General features: G+C 43.2%; 1 protein-coding gene across 2 annotated transcripts in view; it reads left to right on the top strand.

Annotated features, from left to right (window-relative positions):
• The window catches only part of erbb2 (erb-b2 receptor tyrosine kinase 2), a 37,332-nt gene extending 22,986 nt beyond the window's left edge, over positions 1-14,346 (top strand). Inside the window, exons 15-28 of one of the 2 annotated variants that reach the window (XM_021565444.2) lie at positions 2,246-2,400; positions 2,739-2,786; positions 3,178-3,316; positions 3,799-3,921; positions 4,098-4,196; positions 4,350-4,535; positions 4,649-4,804; positions 7,022-7,097; positions 8,211-8,357; positions 8,577-8,674; positions 8,919-9,107; positions 9,434-9,833; positions 10,757-11,144; positions 11,585-14,346. In XM_021565444.2, coding sequence (XP_021421119.2) covers positions 2,246-2,400; positions 2,739-2,786; positions 3,178-3,316; positions 3,799-3,921; positions 4,098-4,196; positions 4,350-4,535; positions 4,649-4,804; positions 7,022-7,097; positions 8,211-8,357; positions 8,577-8,674; positions 8,919-9,107; positions 9,434-9,833; positions 10,757-11,124 — 2,184 coding nt within the window. In that variant the 3' untranslated portion in view covers positions 11,125-11,144; positions 11,585-14,346. Of the gene's footprint in view, positions 1-2,245; positions 2,401-2,738; positions 2,787-3,177; positions 3,317-3,798; positions 3,922-4,097; positions 4,197-4,349; positions 4,536-4,648; positions 4,805-7,021; positions 7,098-8,210; positions 8,358-8,576; positions 8,675-8,918; positions 9,108-9,433; positions 9,834-10,756 lie in introns of both variants that reach the window. The other variant, XM_021565443.2, reaches the window with a different exon arrangement.
• The last annotated feature ends 414 nt before the right edge of the window (positions 14,347-14,760 follow it).

Genomic DNA, 14,760 nt, shown 5'->3' with positions numbered 1-14,760 from the left:
ATGTATATTTGTAAACAACAGCTGGTGCACGATATTTAAGGAAGACTCGAGGTTTTTCTCGGCTGAGGTAGAGTATCTCATGATAAGCTGTAGACCACACTATCTACCTAGAGAGTTTATCTGTATTTTTCAGAGCTGTCTACATACCACCACAGGCCGATGCTAGCACTAAGACCGCACTCAATGAGCTGTATTCCACCATAAGCAAACAGGAAAACGCTTATCCAGAGGGTCAGGGTTAGTTTTTATCAAGTTTCTATCAGCATGTTAAATGTGAAACCAGAGGGGAAAAAAACTCTAGACCACCTTTACTCCACGCACAGAGACGCGTACAAGGCTCTCCCTCGCCCTCCATTTGGCAAATAACACTGAGAGCACCAGCTGTTCCGGACGACTGTGTGATCACGCTCTCCGCAGCCGATGTGGGTAAGACCTTTAAACAGGTCAATATTCACAAGGCCGCAGGGCCAGACGGCCGCCCCCAGGTGGACAACACATCCGCTATGCTGATCCTCAACACGGGGTCCCCTCAGGGGTGCGTGCTCAGTCCCCTCCTGTACTCCCTGTTCACTCATAACTGCGCGGCCAGGCATGACTACAACACCATCATTACGTTTTTGCCGATGACACAATAGTGGTAGGCCTGATCACGGACAACGACGAGACAGCCAATAGGGAGGAGGTCAGAGACCTGGCTGTGTGGTGCCAGGACAACAACCTCTCCCTCAACGTGATCAAGACAAAGGAGAATATTCTGGACTACAGGAATACGGAGGACCGAACACGCCCCCATTCTCATCGACTGGGCTGTACTAGAGCAGGTTGAGAGCTTCAAGTTCCTTGGTGTCCACATCACCAACGAACTAACATAGTCCAAACACACCAAGACCGCCGTGAAGAGGGCACGACAAAACCTATTCCCCCTCAGGAGACTGAAAAGATTTGGCATGGCATCCTCAGATCCTCAAAAGGTTCTACAGCTGCACCATGGAGAGCATCCTGACTGGTTGCATCACTACCTGGTATGGCAACTACTTGGCCTCTGACCGCAAGGCACTACCGAGGGTAGTGCGTATGGCCCAGTACATCACTGGGGCTACGCTTCCTGCCATCCAGGACCTCTATACCAGGTGGTGTCAGAGGAAGGCCCTAAAAATTGTCTGACTCCAGCCACCCCTGTCATAGACTGTTCTCTGCGCTACCGCGCGGCAAGCTCTACCGGAGCTCCAAGTCTATGCATTGTCACTTTAATAACTCTTTTCTATGCATTGTCACTTTAATAACTCTACCTACATGTACATATTACCGACTTACCGACTACATATTATTGACTAACCGCTAACCCCTGTATATAGTCTCGCTATTGTTATTCTACTGCTGCTCTTTAATTACTTTAGTTCCTTTTATTTCTTATTCGTATTTTTTAAACGGCATTGTTGGTTAGGGGCTTGTAAGTAAGCATTTCACTATTCGGTGCATGTGACTAATAACATTTTATTTTATTTGGTGGTGGTTGTGTGATGGTTTGGGGATGCTTTGCTGCCTCAGGTCCTGGATGATTTGCCTTAATAGAAGGAACCATTAATTCTGCTCTGTATCAGAGAATTCTACAGGAGAATGTCAGGTCATCCGTCTGTGAGCTGAAGCGCAGCTGGGTCATGCAGCACGACAATGATCCAAAACACACAATTATGTCTACATGAAAATGGTTAAAAAGCGACACATTTGACGTTTTGGAATGGCCTTGTCCAGGTCCAGACTTAATACCAATTCAAATGTTGTGGCAGGACTTGAAACGAGCAGTTCATGCTTGAAAACCCACAATTGTTGCTGAGTTAAAACAGTTCTGCATGCAAGAGTGGGCCAAAATTCCTCCTCATTGATGTGAGAGACTGATTAACAACTTCAAGAAGCATTTGGTTGCAGTCATTGCCGCTAAAGGTGGCCGCTAAAGGTGGCACAGACAGTTATTGAGTGTAAGGGGGCAATTCCTTTTTTACAAAGGGGAATTAGGTGTTGCATAACTTTAATTAAATAAATAAAATACGTTTTAAAAAATGTGGTTATTTGTCAACTCCGTTTCGCATTATCTAATGTTAGGTTTTGGTTGAAGATCTGCTATATTCAATATAAAAAAAATATGCAAAAACTGATCAAATCAGGAAGGGGGCAAAAACGTTTGACTATATGTGTTTTTAAATACTGTGTGTGTGAATCTAAGCTCTCTCTTTCGTCTTACCTCTAGGGGGCCCACCAATGTACAGATTGCCTGCACTACCAGGATGGGGAGGTGTGTGTGGAGAAATGTCCCAGTGGGTTGAAGGAGGAGCAGCACACTGTGTGGAAATATAGCAACGCCACGGGCCACTGCCTCTCCTGCAACACCAACTGCACACTCTCGTGAGTGTACACACATATACACACACACACACACACACACACACACACACACACACACACACACACACACACACACACACACAGATGTAACATGAGACATATACACACACAAACACACAGGCATGTGAACATGCACACACAGGCATGTGATCGTAAACACACACACACAAATGGGCATGTGACTGCAAACACACCCAAACTTAAACACACACACCGATATGACATGAGGATATATACACACACAAACAGGTGCGTGAACACACACACAAACAGCCGCGTGAACACAAACACACCACCACCAAAACTGCACAATGCTAATGCTGCTTTTTCTTTCTTAGGTGCACTCAGAAGGATGAGAGAGGCTGCCCCATCCATACTAAAACAGGGTAAGGTTTTCCATCACAAATATCTGTCATGCTCTGCAATACTCTTAACTGATATCCCATTGTCTTTCTTTTTCAATAATTTTCTTTTTTCTCCAAGCCACACCCACCACGTTGGTGCTGTTTCTCCCCTCTTATCCAACTCTCTCCCATTCTCTCTTATCCAACTGTCGTAAAAAGAAATTGTGATCTTTTATCTCTCCTGCTCTATAACCAAAGTTCTCCAGTGTCATCTTTGAGCCTGTTGTCCTGTTGCTCCGAGGATTACTTACACCTGCTTCAATGCATTCACAAAATATTCACAAGGAAGCCAAGAGGGTTTATGAATGTGTAGTAGCATTAGTAAAAGTAGTAGGTACTTGATGAATGTGAATGTTGCTCTCTGTCTTTCCAGGCCGGGCACTTCGATCGCGGCTGCGGTGGGCGGGGCGGTGCTCTTCCTCATCCTATTGGGTCTGCTGGTGTTCTACCTACGCCGACAGAAACAGCTCAAGAGGAAGGAGACATTGAGGAGGATCCTCCAGGAGCATGAGGTGGGTGTGGGCACTGCCATGACACATGGGGCTGGTGCGAAGCATCATGGGGAGGGGGGGGGTTGTTGTTCAAAAGACAGAATTTGGAAAATGATTAATGCGAAGCTTGTAAAGAGGTTAAAGTTCTGTCACTGCGACGGATTTCCTTCATATGGATTCGTCTTTTTTTTTTTATACATTGAAAGGTTTCATACGTGTACAAAAGTATCCTCTTTCCCGAAGAACATGGTCATGCTTTTAAAACATTTTTTAAATAAAAAAAATATATATACACATGAAAGGGCAGGTTAACTTGGCCCCCGGAAATGTTTCTTCTATAACCCCTGTAGTTAATGTTATTAGTGTTTCCCAGGGCATTATCAATGTCGTAGGTCTTGTCTTAACACAAGTGTGATAAAAGTTTCAGTTCTAAGTTAAAGAGTCGGTGATTGCGGTTCTAGTTTTAACTGCAAACATGATGGGAGTCTTCTCTCTGTCTGCAGCTGGTGGAGCCTCTGACTCCCAGTGGAGCCCTGCCCAATCAGGCCCAGATGCGCATCCTCAAGGAGACCGAGCTAAAGAAGCTAAGAGTTCTGGGCTCAGGAGCCTTCGGCACTGTTTACAAGGTGTGTGTGCAAGCGTCTGTCTGCCTTCGCGTTGTCTATAAGATACCCTCATACCAATCGAATAGTTTGAAATGTAATATAACATTGATTGTCAACATCGTTTATTGAAATTCAAACTTTTTCTAAAGTTACTATGTTATTATAGCGTAATTATAATGTGGATATACTCATTCCAGGGGGCGTGGGCTCCTGATGGGGAGAATGTGAAGATCCCGGTGGCCATCAAGGTTTTGCGGGAGAACACTTCGCCCAAGGCCAACAAGGAGATCCTGGATGTGAGTTTTGGTATCAACCCATCCTTCTTTTAATGAATCCTTACACACAGACTCTCACTATCTTTCTCGCTCTTTCTCTCTTTCTTTACACATACACACACACACACACACATACACACACACACACACACACACACACACACACACACACAGGAGGCGTACGTAATGGCCGGTGTGGCCAGTCCCTATGTGTGTCGTCTGCTGGGTATCTGCCTGACCTCCACAGTTCAGTTGGTCACCCAGCTCATGCCATACGGCTGCCTGCTGGACTACGTCCGAGAGAACAAGGACCACATCGGCTCCCAGTACCTCCTCAATTGGTGTGTGCAGATAGCGAAGGTGAGGCTACGAGAGATATGATCTGTCCATCATTAATTTGTTTGTCCGTCTGCATGGGATCATAATGGCTATGGGTGTAATTTCTTATTTTGTGTCTGTGTGTGTATGTTTAGGGGATGAGCTACCTGGAGGATGTGCGTCTTGTGCACAGGGACCTGGCAGCACGTAACGTCCTGGTAAAGAACCCCAACCACGTCAAGATCACTGACTTCGGCCTGGCTCGCCTGTTGGACATAGACGAAACAGAGTACCATGCTGACGGAGGCAAGGTATGGCTGTGTGTGTGTAATATATATATATATATACATACATACACACTGAGTGTACAAAACATTAGGAACTTTCCGTGACATAGACTGACCAGATGAATCCAGGTGAAATTTATGATCCCTTATTGATGTCACCTGTTAAATCCAGGCTAAGTTAGAGCTGCAATCTGACCTTGTTACCTTACAGAAAGCCCTAGTTGGTTTAAAAATACTTAATGCGTGCAAGACTAAATACATGTTGCATGGCTGCCAATGTGAATTTCATTGCTCAATGACACAGCCCCTAGTTGTGCCAATTTCCTGCAATTCTACATATTCTGACATGGCTTAGGCCAATGGCCAGGGTGGATTTTTTAAAATTACCACATGTCAGGTGTATTTAGGACTACTGTTACTTTGAGTATGCTAATATTTTTTGGGGTGGTTTGACACTTTTTCAGACAGTAATTAAATGAGATGGGGAGACAGGAAAATGGGAGAAACATTGGGAAGGTTGGGTGCAGGGATTGATCCCTGTTCTCAGGTGGAAAGCTGTATGTGACACGTGCCGAGGAGTGTTACCACTACACTAAAGCTCTGCACAGGAAATACTCATATTAATAGTTGATGGCAGTGTGTAACCAAATCATAAATTCTATTCTCCTTGTCCATGGACTGCTTTTAAGGTAAGGACACAATCATTTTGTATTTTGGGTAAACTATCTCTTTTAAAATAGGGCTGAAAGAAAATCCTGCTTGCTCTCCAGGAGGGTTGGCCACCCCTAATGTTTTCCAAGTGCTGGGTGTTCAAAAATGTTCTCGTAATAACAATTTATTTCACAAAATCACCCAACCTTCAAGAAAAGTCTAATGAATATCAATATTCAGGTGGTTTATGCAGACCAGTTGAAGATCCTTGCCATCATCTTATTCTACATATACAAAATATGATGTGTTAATGAGTTGTGAGTCCCCCTAAAATGTCAAAAATATTTTTTGATTCCTGGAGCATTCAATATCCAATGCTTATTTGTATGACATATTCAAAACTGTCCATGAATGGCTGAAAAAATTCATAGCCTCATATAATACATTTTCAAAGACACAAGTATGCATATCAGATTTCAAATATGCGATTACACCTGCAAAATTGGGAAAAATCTCATCAAGAAGAAGTGGAATAATAAAATAACTGTGGGGAATAACAGTAGTGTTCTTGCAGACAAGCAGAGTAATTACCCTACATTATTGCCCAATATATATATTAAAAAAAAGTGAATTGTTCCACTGATCAGACTAAATAAAGTAAATATATAATAAAATCTCCTGAAGATAAGATCAAATTCTGTTTCTATTGATTGTCCCCCCCCCCCCCCTCTAAAATTAAACAAAAAAGAATTACACTTTTTAGTTCACAACCTGTTCGACAATATGATTTTCATAGTTACAAATTGGGTCACCCTACCAAACTTCCCTGCAAAAACATGCTCTAGTTCTGTCTGCTGCCTTTTCTTTGTCACAGCCTAAATGCCAATCACCAAACCAGGGGACTAATGAAAATGTGGATGACATGCTGACAAAAGGCTGCATTCTGCAATAGGGGTGGGAGTAACCGCAATTACATTTTGTTGACATTGTACATTAAACAGCGCTTCCATGCTGCTATTTTTACAGTTTTATAAACTCAGAGGATAACGTTCTCTCTCTCTCCATTCAGCTCCACTCTAACCTTGATGGGCGTTTCTTTAAAACATGCATCCAATCCCCTTGATCCCTAACATAACTAGACTAATATACATATATAGACTAACATATATTGATGATGGGGAGGAGACGGGTTAAAGAAAGAATTTTAAGCCATGAGACAATTGAGTCATGGATTGTGCATTTGTGCCATCAGACAGTGAAGTTTTGTATTTTATTTAACCAGGCAATGGGAAAGACAAAATATTTAAGTGCCTTTGAACGGGGTATGGTAGTAGTTGCCATGCGCACCGTTTTGAGTGTGTCAAGAACTTCAACGTTGCTGGGTTTTTTTCACGCTCAACAGTTTCCTATGTTTATCCAGAATGGTCCTCCTCCCAAAGGACATCCAGCCAACTTGACATAACAAACTGGGGGATCCCGTTGGCCCCGACGAATTGAGACTGTTCTGAGGGCAAAATGGTGTGCAACTCAATATCAGGAAGGTGTTCCTAATGTTTTGCTCACTCAATGTGATGTATCTGTGCTCTTCAGGTGCCTATTAAGTGGATGGCGTTGGAGTCTATCCTCCACAGGAAGTTCACCCACCAGAGTGATGTGTGGAGCTACGGTCAGTCTAGACACTTCTAACCCATCTTGATACTCATACTTAATGTATAAATAATGGCACTAAACATTTAAATATTCACAAAGACAGCAACGTCGACTGTTATTTCAGACTCAACAGTATCTCTCTCTGTACATTTGTGGGCAATAAAAAGTTAAGTCGTATAGGCAGAACAATTGCCATAATGCGTATGCAACAAGGCACTCTATCGAATCGAATAGCAATAGTTTGTTTACAAAAACCTGTACCACAGGTTTTAGTGCCCACAACTGTTTATCTATAGCTCTGCATAAAGTCCGCAAACTGAGTGTGAGATATAACATTTAAATGGCCGCCATGTTGGCACCAAACATTCAAAGACTACCTTCTAGTTTGAATAGACTGTTATTGCCATAATATCACACATGCCAAAACAACAGTTTATTATAGAATACTACAGTACTTACTGTAGAATACTATACTACACACTGTAGTATCCCTCGATCATGTGTAGTACTTACAATAGAATGTTGTAGAATATTACAGTAACTACTACAGTATTATCTGCAAATATACACTGTAGTAAAAATTACAGTAATGTCTGCAAAAACACTACACTTTTTTTAACTATAGTAAATGCTAAATTGTTGAATTTGAATATATACTGCCAATTCCCCTCCCCCATAATCACAATTTGTGACACCCATAAGTGATAAACCTACATGCCAAATATAGACCACATTGTGTTCCCTACAGGTAATAGAAATAGGGAGCAGAAGCTCTGAACTATCCATTCACACCCTAGTCCTACCTACCTAAAGGTTAAGGGAAATGTGCTCTTTTAGTATTTCTCCTGAAGGAGAAAGCCACCTCTATGTAAAAGATAATACAACAAAAACACTGTAGTAAATACTACATTTATGTCTGGAAAAACACTACAGTAAATACTACAGTATAATACAGTCTGCAAAAACACTACAGTATAGAACAGTCAGCAAAAATACTAAAGTGAATACTACAGTAAAGTCTGCAAAAACACTACAGCATTTATACCATAGTACACCATACTGTTTTTTAATGTTGGATGGAGCATTTGGAACCATCTCTATCTGCAACTGTATCTCTCGATCTCATTAGGGGTGACTGTTTGGGAGCTGATGACCTTTGGGGCCAAGCCCTATGACCTGATCCCGGCACGAGACATCCCAGAGCTGCTGGAGGGGGGCGAGAGGCTCCCCCAGCCCCTTATCTGCACCATTGACGTCTACATGATCATGGTCAAGTGTAAGTGGCACTGGAACTGTAGAGTTTCTTCCATACAAACAAAATGGGGGGGTGGGGGTTCATCCCAAAATCAAAGTTTGTTGACACAGCTCATAGGCCAATACTCCAAATAAATGGAAAAGACTCATCCATTCAAGTCTTTTTTTAAAAGCGCAACACAAATTAAATGTATTTCATTGATTAGTATAGTTCAGACCTGTGTCTGCGTTTGATACTCAGGCTGGATGATTGAACCAGACAGCAGGCCTAAATTCAAGGAGCTGGTGACCGAGTTCAGCGCCATGGCACGAGACCCACCTCGCTACGTAGTCATCCAGGTGTGTGTGTCTGTTGTTGTCTCTGTGTATGTTGCCGTCTGTGACTGGGTGTGGTGTGCGTGCTTGTAGACATGCTTGATGTGTGGATATTGTTTGCCAGTCTGTGACATGAGTATGAGTGGAATCTGTGTGCATGTGAGTTTGTTCAAATACATGTAGCCAAACCCTCACCATCTGTTTGCTTACCAGCTTACTTAATTTCCTAAATCATTCCTTTCTCCCTCCCTCCCTTCTCTCTCGCCAGAATGATGACAAGATGAGTTTGTCCAGTCCGGTTGACAGTCAGTTCTTCAGGATGCTACTGGAGGAGGAGGGAGCAGAAATCAGAGACCTGCTGGATGCTGAGGAGTACCTGGTGCCCCAGCCCAACTTCTTCAGACCCCAAGCGGAGACCTCGGGCCCCAACGGCCCCTCACGACACCACTCACACAGGGTCAGTACTCAACTCACTTTGTCCTCTCTGAATTATTTCCTCTGCCTTTTCCTCCCATTTACCCTTTTCTTCTGTCCTGTCTGTCTTTGGAACGATCACTTAGCCTCTACTTGCGACCTCTCCTGTTCTTCCCTCATTTCCTTCCTTTCTCCATCTTTCCCCCTCCTCCTGCCCCTTCCCTATCCCCTTTTGCCTCTTCTTCCCCTAATAGTAAGTTTCCTTGATCTACTTTCTCTCACACACACACACACACACTCACTCTCTCTCTCTCTCTCTCTCTCTCGCTCTCTCTGTCTCACACACAAACTCTTCTTCCACCCCCTCAGAGTACGGAACATGGATTGGACAGTGAGCCCTCCATGGCGGGCGGCCCGAGAAGCATGTACTCCTCGGTGAGCACCCTGGGGCGCAGCCAGTACCCCACTCTGCCCATGGGGGCCAGTGCCATCTCCAACGGGCCCTGGAACCCCCATTACCCCTCCCTCCTGGCCCGCACCACCTCACACCTCTCTACGGGGGGACACTCGGACTCTGTGTTCCTGGACGGGGGTCCCGATGACGCCCCAGCGAGCCCCGGGCGCTATTGCAAAGACCCCACCTTCCCCAATGGAGGAGAGAGCGACCTGGAGACGGATGGACCGTCACCGATGCATCATTATAATCATCTTAATCATCACTCGCTGCCCCGTAGGGGTAATGCGTATAATCATAATCACGCGTTACCAGGTGAGTTAGGTCATAGACAGTACACAATAGACCTGTGCTGTTTTGCCTGGTCCAAAGGAACCAATGGATTAGCAGTGGTGTGAAGTACTTAAGTAGAAATACTTTAAAGTACTACTTAAGTACAGTTTTGGGGTATCTGTACTTTACTATTTATATTTTGTTGACAACTTCTACATTCTACATTCCTAAAGAAAATAACGTACTTCCCATGGGGGCTAGCGCCAAATAAGTATATATAAATAAGCATATATAAAATCAAAGACTTTTACTCAAGTAGTATTTTACTGGGTGACTTTTACTTGAGTCATTTTCTATTAAGGTATCTTTATTTTTACTCAATTTTGGCAATTGGGTACTTTTTTCACCACTGCGGATTTATTTTATTTTTATTTTTTATTTTACCTTTATTTAACCAGGCAAGTCAGTTAAGAACAAATTCTTATTTTCAATGACGGCCTGGGAACAGTGGCTGTTCAGGGGCAGAACGACAGATTTGTACCTTGTCAGCTCGGGGGTTTGAACTCACAACCTTCCGGTTACTAGTCCAACGCTCTAACCACTAGGCTACCCTGCCGCCCCGGATAAGTGCAGTGGATAAGTGTAAACTTACCCCTTGCATCTGGTACTCTAGGCAAGCTCAAGCAAATGCTCAAGTATTTGAAGGAAAACAAATTGTATTTGAACTCAGGTCTGAATACACACATTCATCTACTTATACGTGGTGCTGAAAAACATCTGTGCAAGTCATAATCAGTCTGAGTGTTGTCCCTATTCATTTGTTATTCACGTAATATGGCTGTGCCTTCACCTGTACTTCTTTATGTTCAAAGACTATCATTTAAAAAATATATAATTCAACCTGTATATCTCTATGTGAAACTACATATCTGAACTATTCTCCTCTCCTCATTCTCCTCCCCCAGAGTACATCAACCAGGAGGTGCAGGACCTCCGGCCGGGGGCCGTCGAGCGCCCCAGCACCCTGCCCCGCAAGGGGGCAGCCGAGAGGCATCGGCACCTCCCCAATGGCCTGAGCTCGGGACATAGCGTGGAGAACCCGGAGTACCTGGTCCCCATGATGACCTCCGGCTCCACCTCGCCTGCCTTCGACAATCCCTACTACCTGGACCTAGTGGCTAAGGCTGTGGCCGGAGGGGGTGGTGGTGGGGAGAGGGATGGGGGGCCTAACCCTCCTCCCAGGCAGGTGAATGACTTTGTGACGCCCACGGCAGAGAACCCAGAGTACCTGGGCCTAGCAGACACCTGGAGTGGCCAGAGAGAGCACACCTGATGAGACTGACAGGAAGTGATGTGAGGAGGCATGAACCTGGGTTACGGACAGGGGATAGGGTAGCTACTGCTGTAGAAAAGGAGGAGCGTGGGAGGGATGGAAGATGGGAATGAGTGTGTGTGTGTGGGATGCAGGGGTATGTGAGGACTGTGTGTGTGTGCATGCATTTGAGAGAAAATGCATTAAGAGTGAATGCACGTTGAGTGTCTGAGATTAAGTTCGCATGAGTGGGAACTAGTGTGTGATTGCGTGAATGGAGGTGTACTGTTTGGAGTAGCAGTCACAGGGCTGCCAGCCAGAGGATGTCCAGCTTGTATCCCCTGAAAAACCTGGGGTGTTACACAACACCACCCAATACAATGTAGCATTATCAGAGGGACGTTGTTATTATAAGCATGTGTGTGCTGAACTTGTTTCAACGCTCACCAAGGTTTCTTTCTTCCTTGTCTCCCTACGGTAGCAACTCAATGTCAACATTTTTAACACAGCCTCGGAAACAACACGGAGTACTTTGAAGGCCGAGGAAATTCACTCACCGGAAATAAACAGTTCTCAAATCCTGACTATATGGTACTACTAGCAGGCAAAAGACAGACAGAACCACAATATCTAAATATTTTAAGTAATCTCATGGTAAATGGGAGAGTAATCCAAGTAACACTGGACTAGGGATATAAAATTTGAAATATTTTAGTTTTTAGATTTATTTTATTGAACGTTATCATTCATGTTTGTGTGGTATATTGTCATATTTGTGTGTGAATCATTATGTGAGTGTCTGATTCCCTTATCCTTTCCTTCTTGTAATCATACATATAAGACATTGCTCGTCTTCCCGGTTTTATGGGGGGGGGGAAATGTACAACACACTAATGTGTGGGGTTTCAGACAAAAACAACCCTGTTGGCAAAACTGGTTGTAATGTATTTAACCTATTTTAGCAAGGAGTCCCATTGAGACCAAGGTCTCTTTTGCAAGGAAGCCCTGTATATGATGTCTTTTCAACCATTTCCCCCCACCGGTAAGCCATTTATATGCTTATGAGGAAGAAGTTTAATATTCTGGTGAGCAGCTCGAAGACCTGATGGGGCTCGGTACAATCAAAGCCATTTTGTTTGGCCAAGAGAAGGGCTTTGCTGACCATCTGACCGACGTCTGTACCCCACAAAATAAATACATTATGCATTTAGAAGACCGCCATTGTGGCCGGGGAAGACGTGTTCATTAATGTGGCTTTCAAAATGGTAGATTGGCATATAGAAGACCAAGGGGGTTTGTGTAAGCTTGGACTTTGTGCAATGTTCTTGATAAGTTCTTTACAACATACCAGTGACATTTCTGGGAAAGGTACTACTGTACGAAGAATTCCAGGTTTTCAGCTGAATAGTGGAAAACCACATTGGCAAAAGTTTCAAATTTTCATTTGAAAAGGTTATTTGCGTTTTCATTTCAGTTGCTTACAATGCAGTATGTGCAATACACGCACTGCATAACTCCCAAAGTTTCCAAGATAGGGTCCAGTGTTATTCTTCCACTGTGTCCCAAACTTTGTCATCGTGGACGCGCCCAAGAAAAGTGAAGATTGAGTTCTAATACTACGGTTGAATATTTTGAGAATTTGTTTGTCCCTTGAAGTTGGAAGAAACCAATGTATTTTTATTCATATGAGACATGTTTATATTCTTGCGTGTGGTTCTGAAGAGGGAAATGTGTCCCTCGTTGTTGTTGTTGTTGTTTTTGATAATCAATGCATAGTTCAGATTCCTCTGGGCAACAAGCCCACACTTCTAGTTAATAATCGACCGCATTTTTTAACCGCGATTTACATGTTAAAGGCCCAGTGCAGTCAAAAATGTGATTTCTCTCTGTTTTATACATATTTCCACACTGAGTTTGGAATAATACTGTGAAATTGTGAAAATTATGATAATGCCCTTTTAGTATATGAGCTGTTTGAAAAGACAGCCTGAAATTTAATCCTGTTGTGGTGGGATGGAGTTTTTGCATGCCTACTACCAGGCAGTAAATTAGTTAATAGACCAACAAGAACAAGTTCCAAAATTCTAGCAATGACAGCTAGTTTTCAGTTTTCCCCTCCCCACTCATCACTCCCAGACCGCCCTAGCTAAATTCTTGTTTGAGAAATTGCTCTTTGCTAAGAATCTGTTTGTTTTCAATTAAAATGGTCAAAAATAAACACAATCACAGTAAGGTTCTAAATTGTTACCCAGAAATGATTTAATATTGTGATAAAAATGGCTGCATTGGACCTTTAACTTCTCTGGCTGTGAGGGGGATACTGACAAGTCAATGGAGCCATTGTTTCTTTATGGATGTGTGGGAAGATCAATAACTCCCCTACCAACTGTCCCCTCCACCACCAGTGAACATGCTTCTGCTTTGAAAAGAGGGAGAAATCCTGGGTTTTCTGGTGTGAACGCCTTGGAGTTGGCATGGAGGAGGGGCTGGGAACTATCCCAAATTTTTGAATGGGGGGCGGAGGGGTTGTATGGATTCAGAGACTTTTAAACACGTGACCTGAAAGGAATGAATAACTGCAACGCTTTTGACAGGAAATCACCATTTTGCCCCAATTCAGCCAAATGTTTGTTCCCAAGATCTATATTGGTTCATCATGGATTGAGGTGCTTGCACATTTGTTTTTATGAGAAAACACTCTTGGAATCCAATGTACTTTACAAGTGCCAATTAATCTTTGCTGGTTAGTTTCCTGATAGTGACCAAAACAATGAGTTATGTGTGTCAGTGTCGGGTGGGGATGGTTAAAGTATTCATCGATTAAAAAAAAAAATGTTCTTCCCCGAGGTATTGGCACCAGCACTAGCCACATTTGCTTTGGAATCTTGTTGTCCTCGTATGGGTAAGCTTACAATTTTAGCCACTTATAAATGTGTTGCTTTTGTTTCTGAAGCATTTGGGATGTCTTAACAAATTTGATAGATATTGATTATACAACTCCGAAGTTACGGCCAATAGCTTTTCATACAACCAGCAGTTTTGTTACTTGTAGAATTTAGACAAGCTTTGTCAGCCGTTTCTGATGAGCCATTGACAGATCTCATATCGTTTTTTTTTTACATACAGTATATTGACAGTCATTCCCTTCCACGTGCTGTAAAAGTTTCATGACTCTAGGACCAATCAAAGTCATTCAAAATACCTTGAGGTTCCAGAACTATAATAAACATTTTTTTTGTTCAATTCCTGAAAAGTTCACTTTTTGGAGATACAAGGTTTTCCGGTGACGATATGAGAAATCTGGGGTCTCTTAAAGAGTTTAGTGCTATTTTACAACGCCAGAGATTTCAGACAAGGGAAAAATAAACACTAAACCTGGAGGAGCAACCACACAACTCCAGTTCTCAAGAGATTCTTACTCCCATCCACATCGATTCATTTAGGCTTGGGAAGCCTTAATCAGTGGGCTCATCAGCCAATCAGCAACTAAGTTAATCACAGAGGCGTAAGCAATCCAAGCTGACCCTTCAGGACTGGGGTTTCCCTCCCCATACATGCAGTTCTGCCTCTGACACTGTATCTGTGTGTGCGTGTTTGAGATCGACTACATTGCTGTCGGAGACTGCAGACTGACTGATCTACAAATCAACTTGCATC

Source organism: Oncorhynchus mykiss, chromosome 16 (assembly GCF_013265735.2).
Source record: "Oncorhynchus mykiss isolate Arlee chromosome 16, USDA_OmykA_1.1, whole genome shotgun sequence".
NCBI classification, from domain to species: Eukaryota; Metazoa; Chordata; class Actinopteri; order Salmoniformes; family Salmonidae; genus Oncorhynchus; species Oncorhynchus mykiss.
Note: the sequence above shows the minus strand (reverse complement) of the source record. Positions and strands in the feature narration are given on the sequence as shown.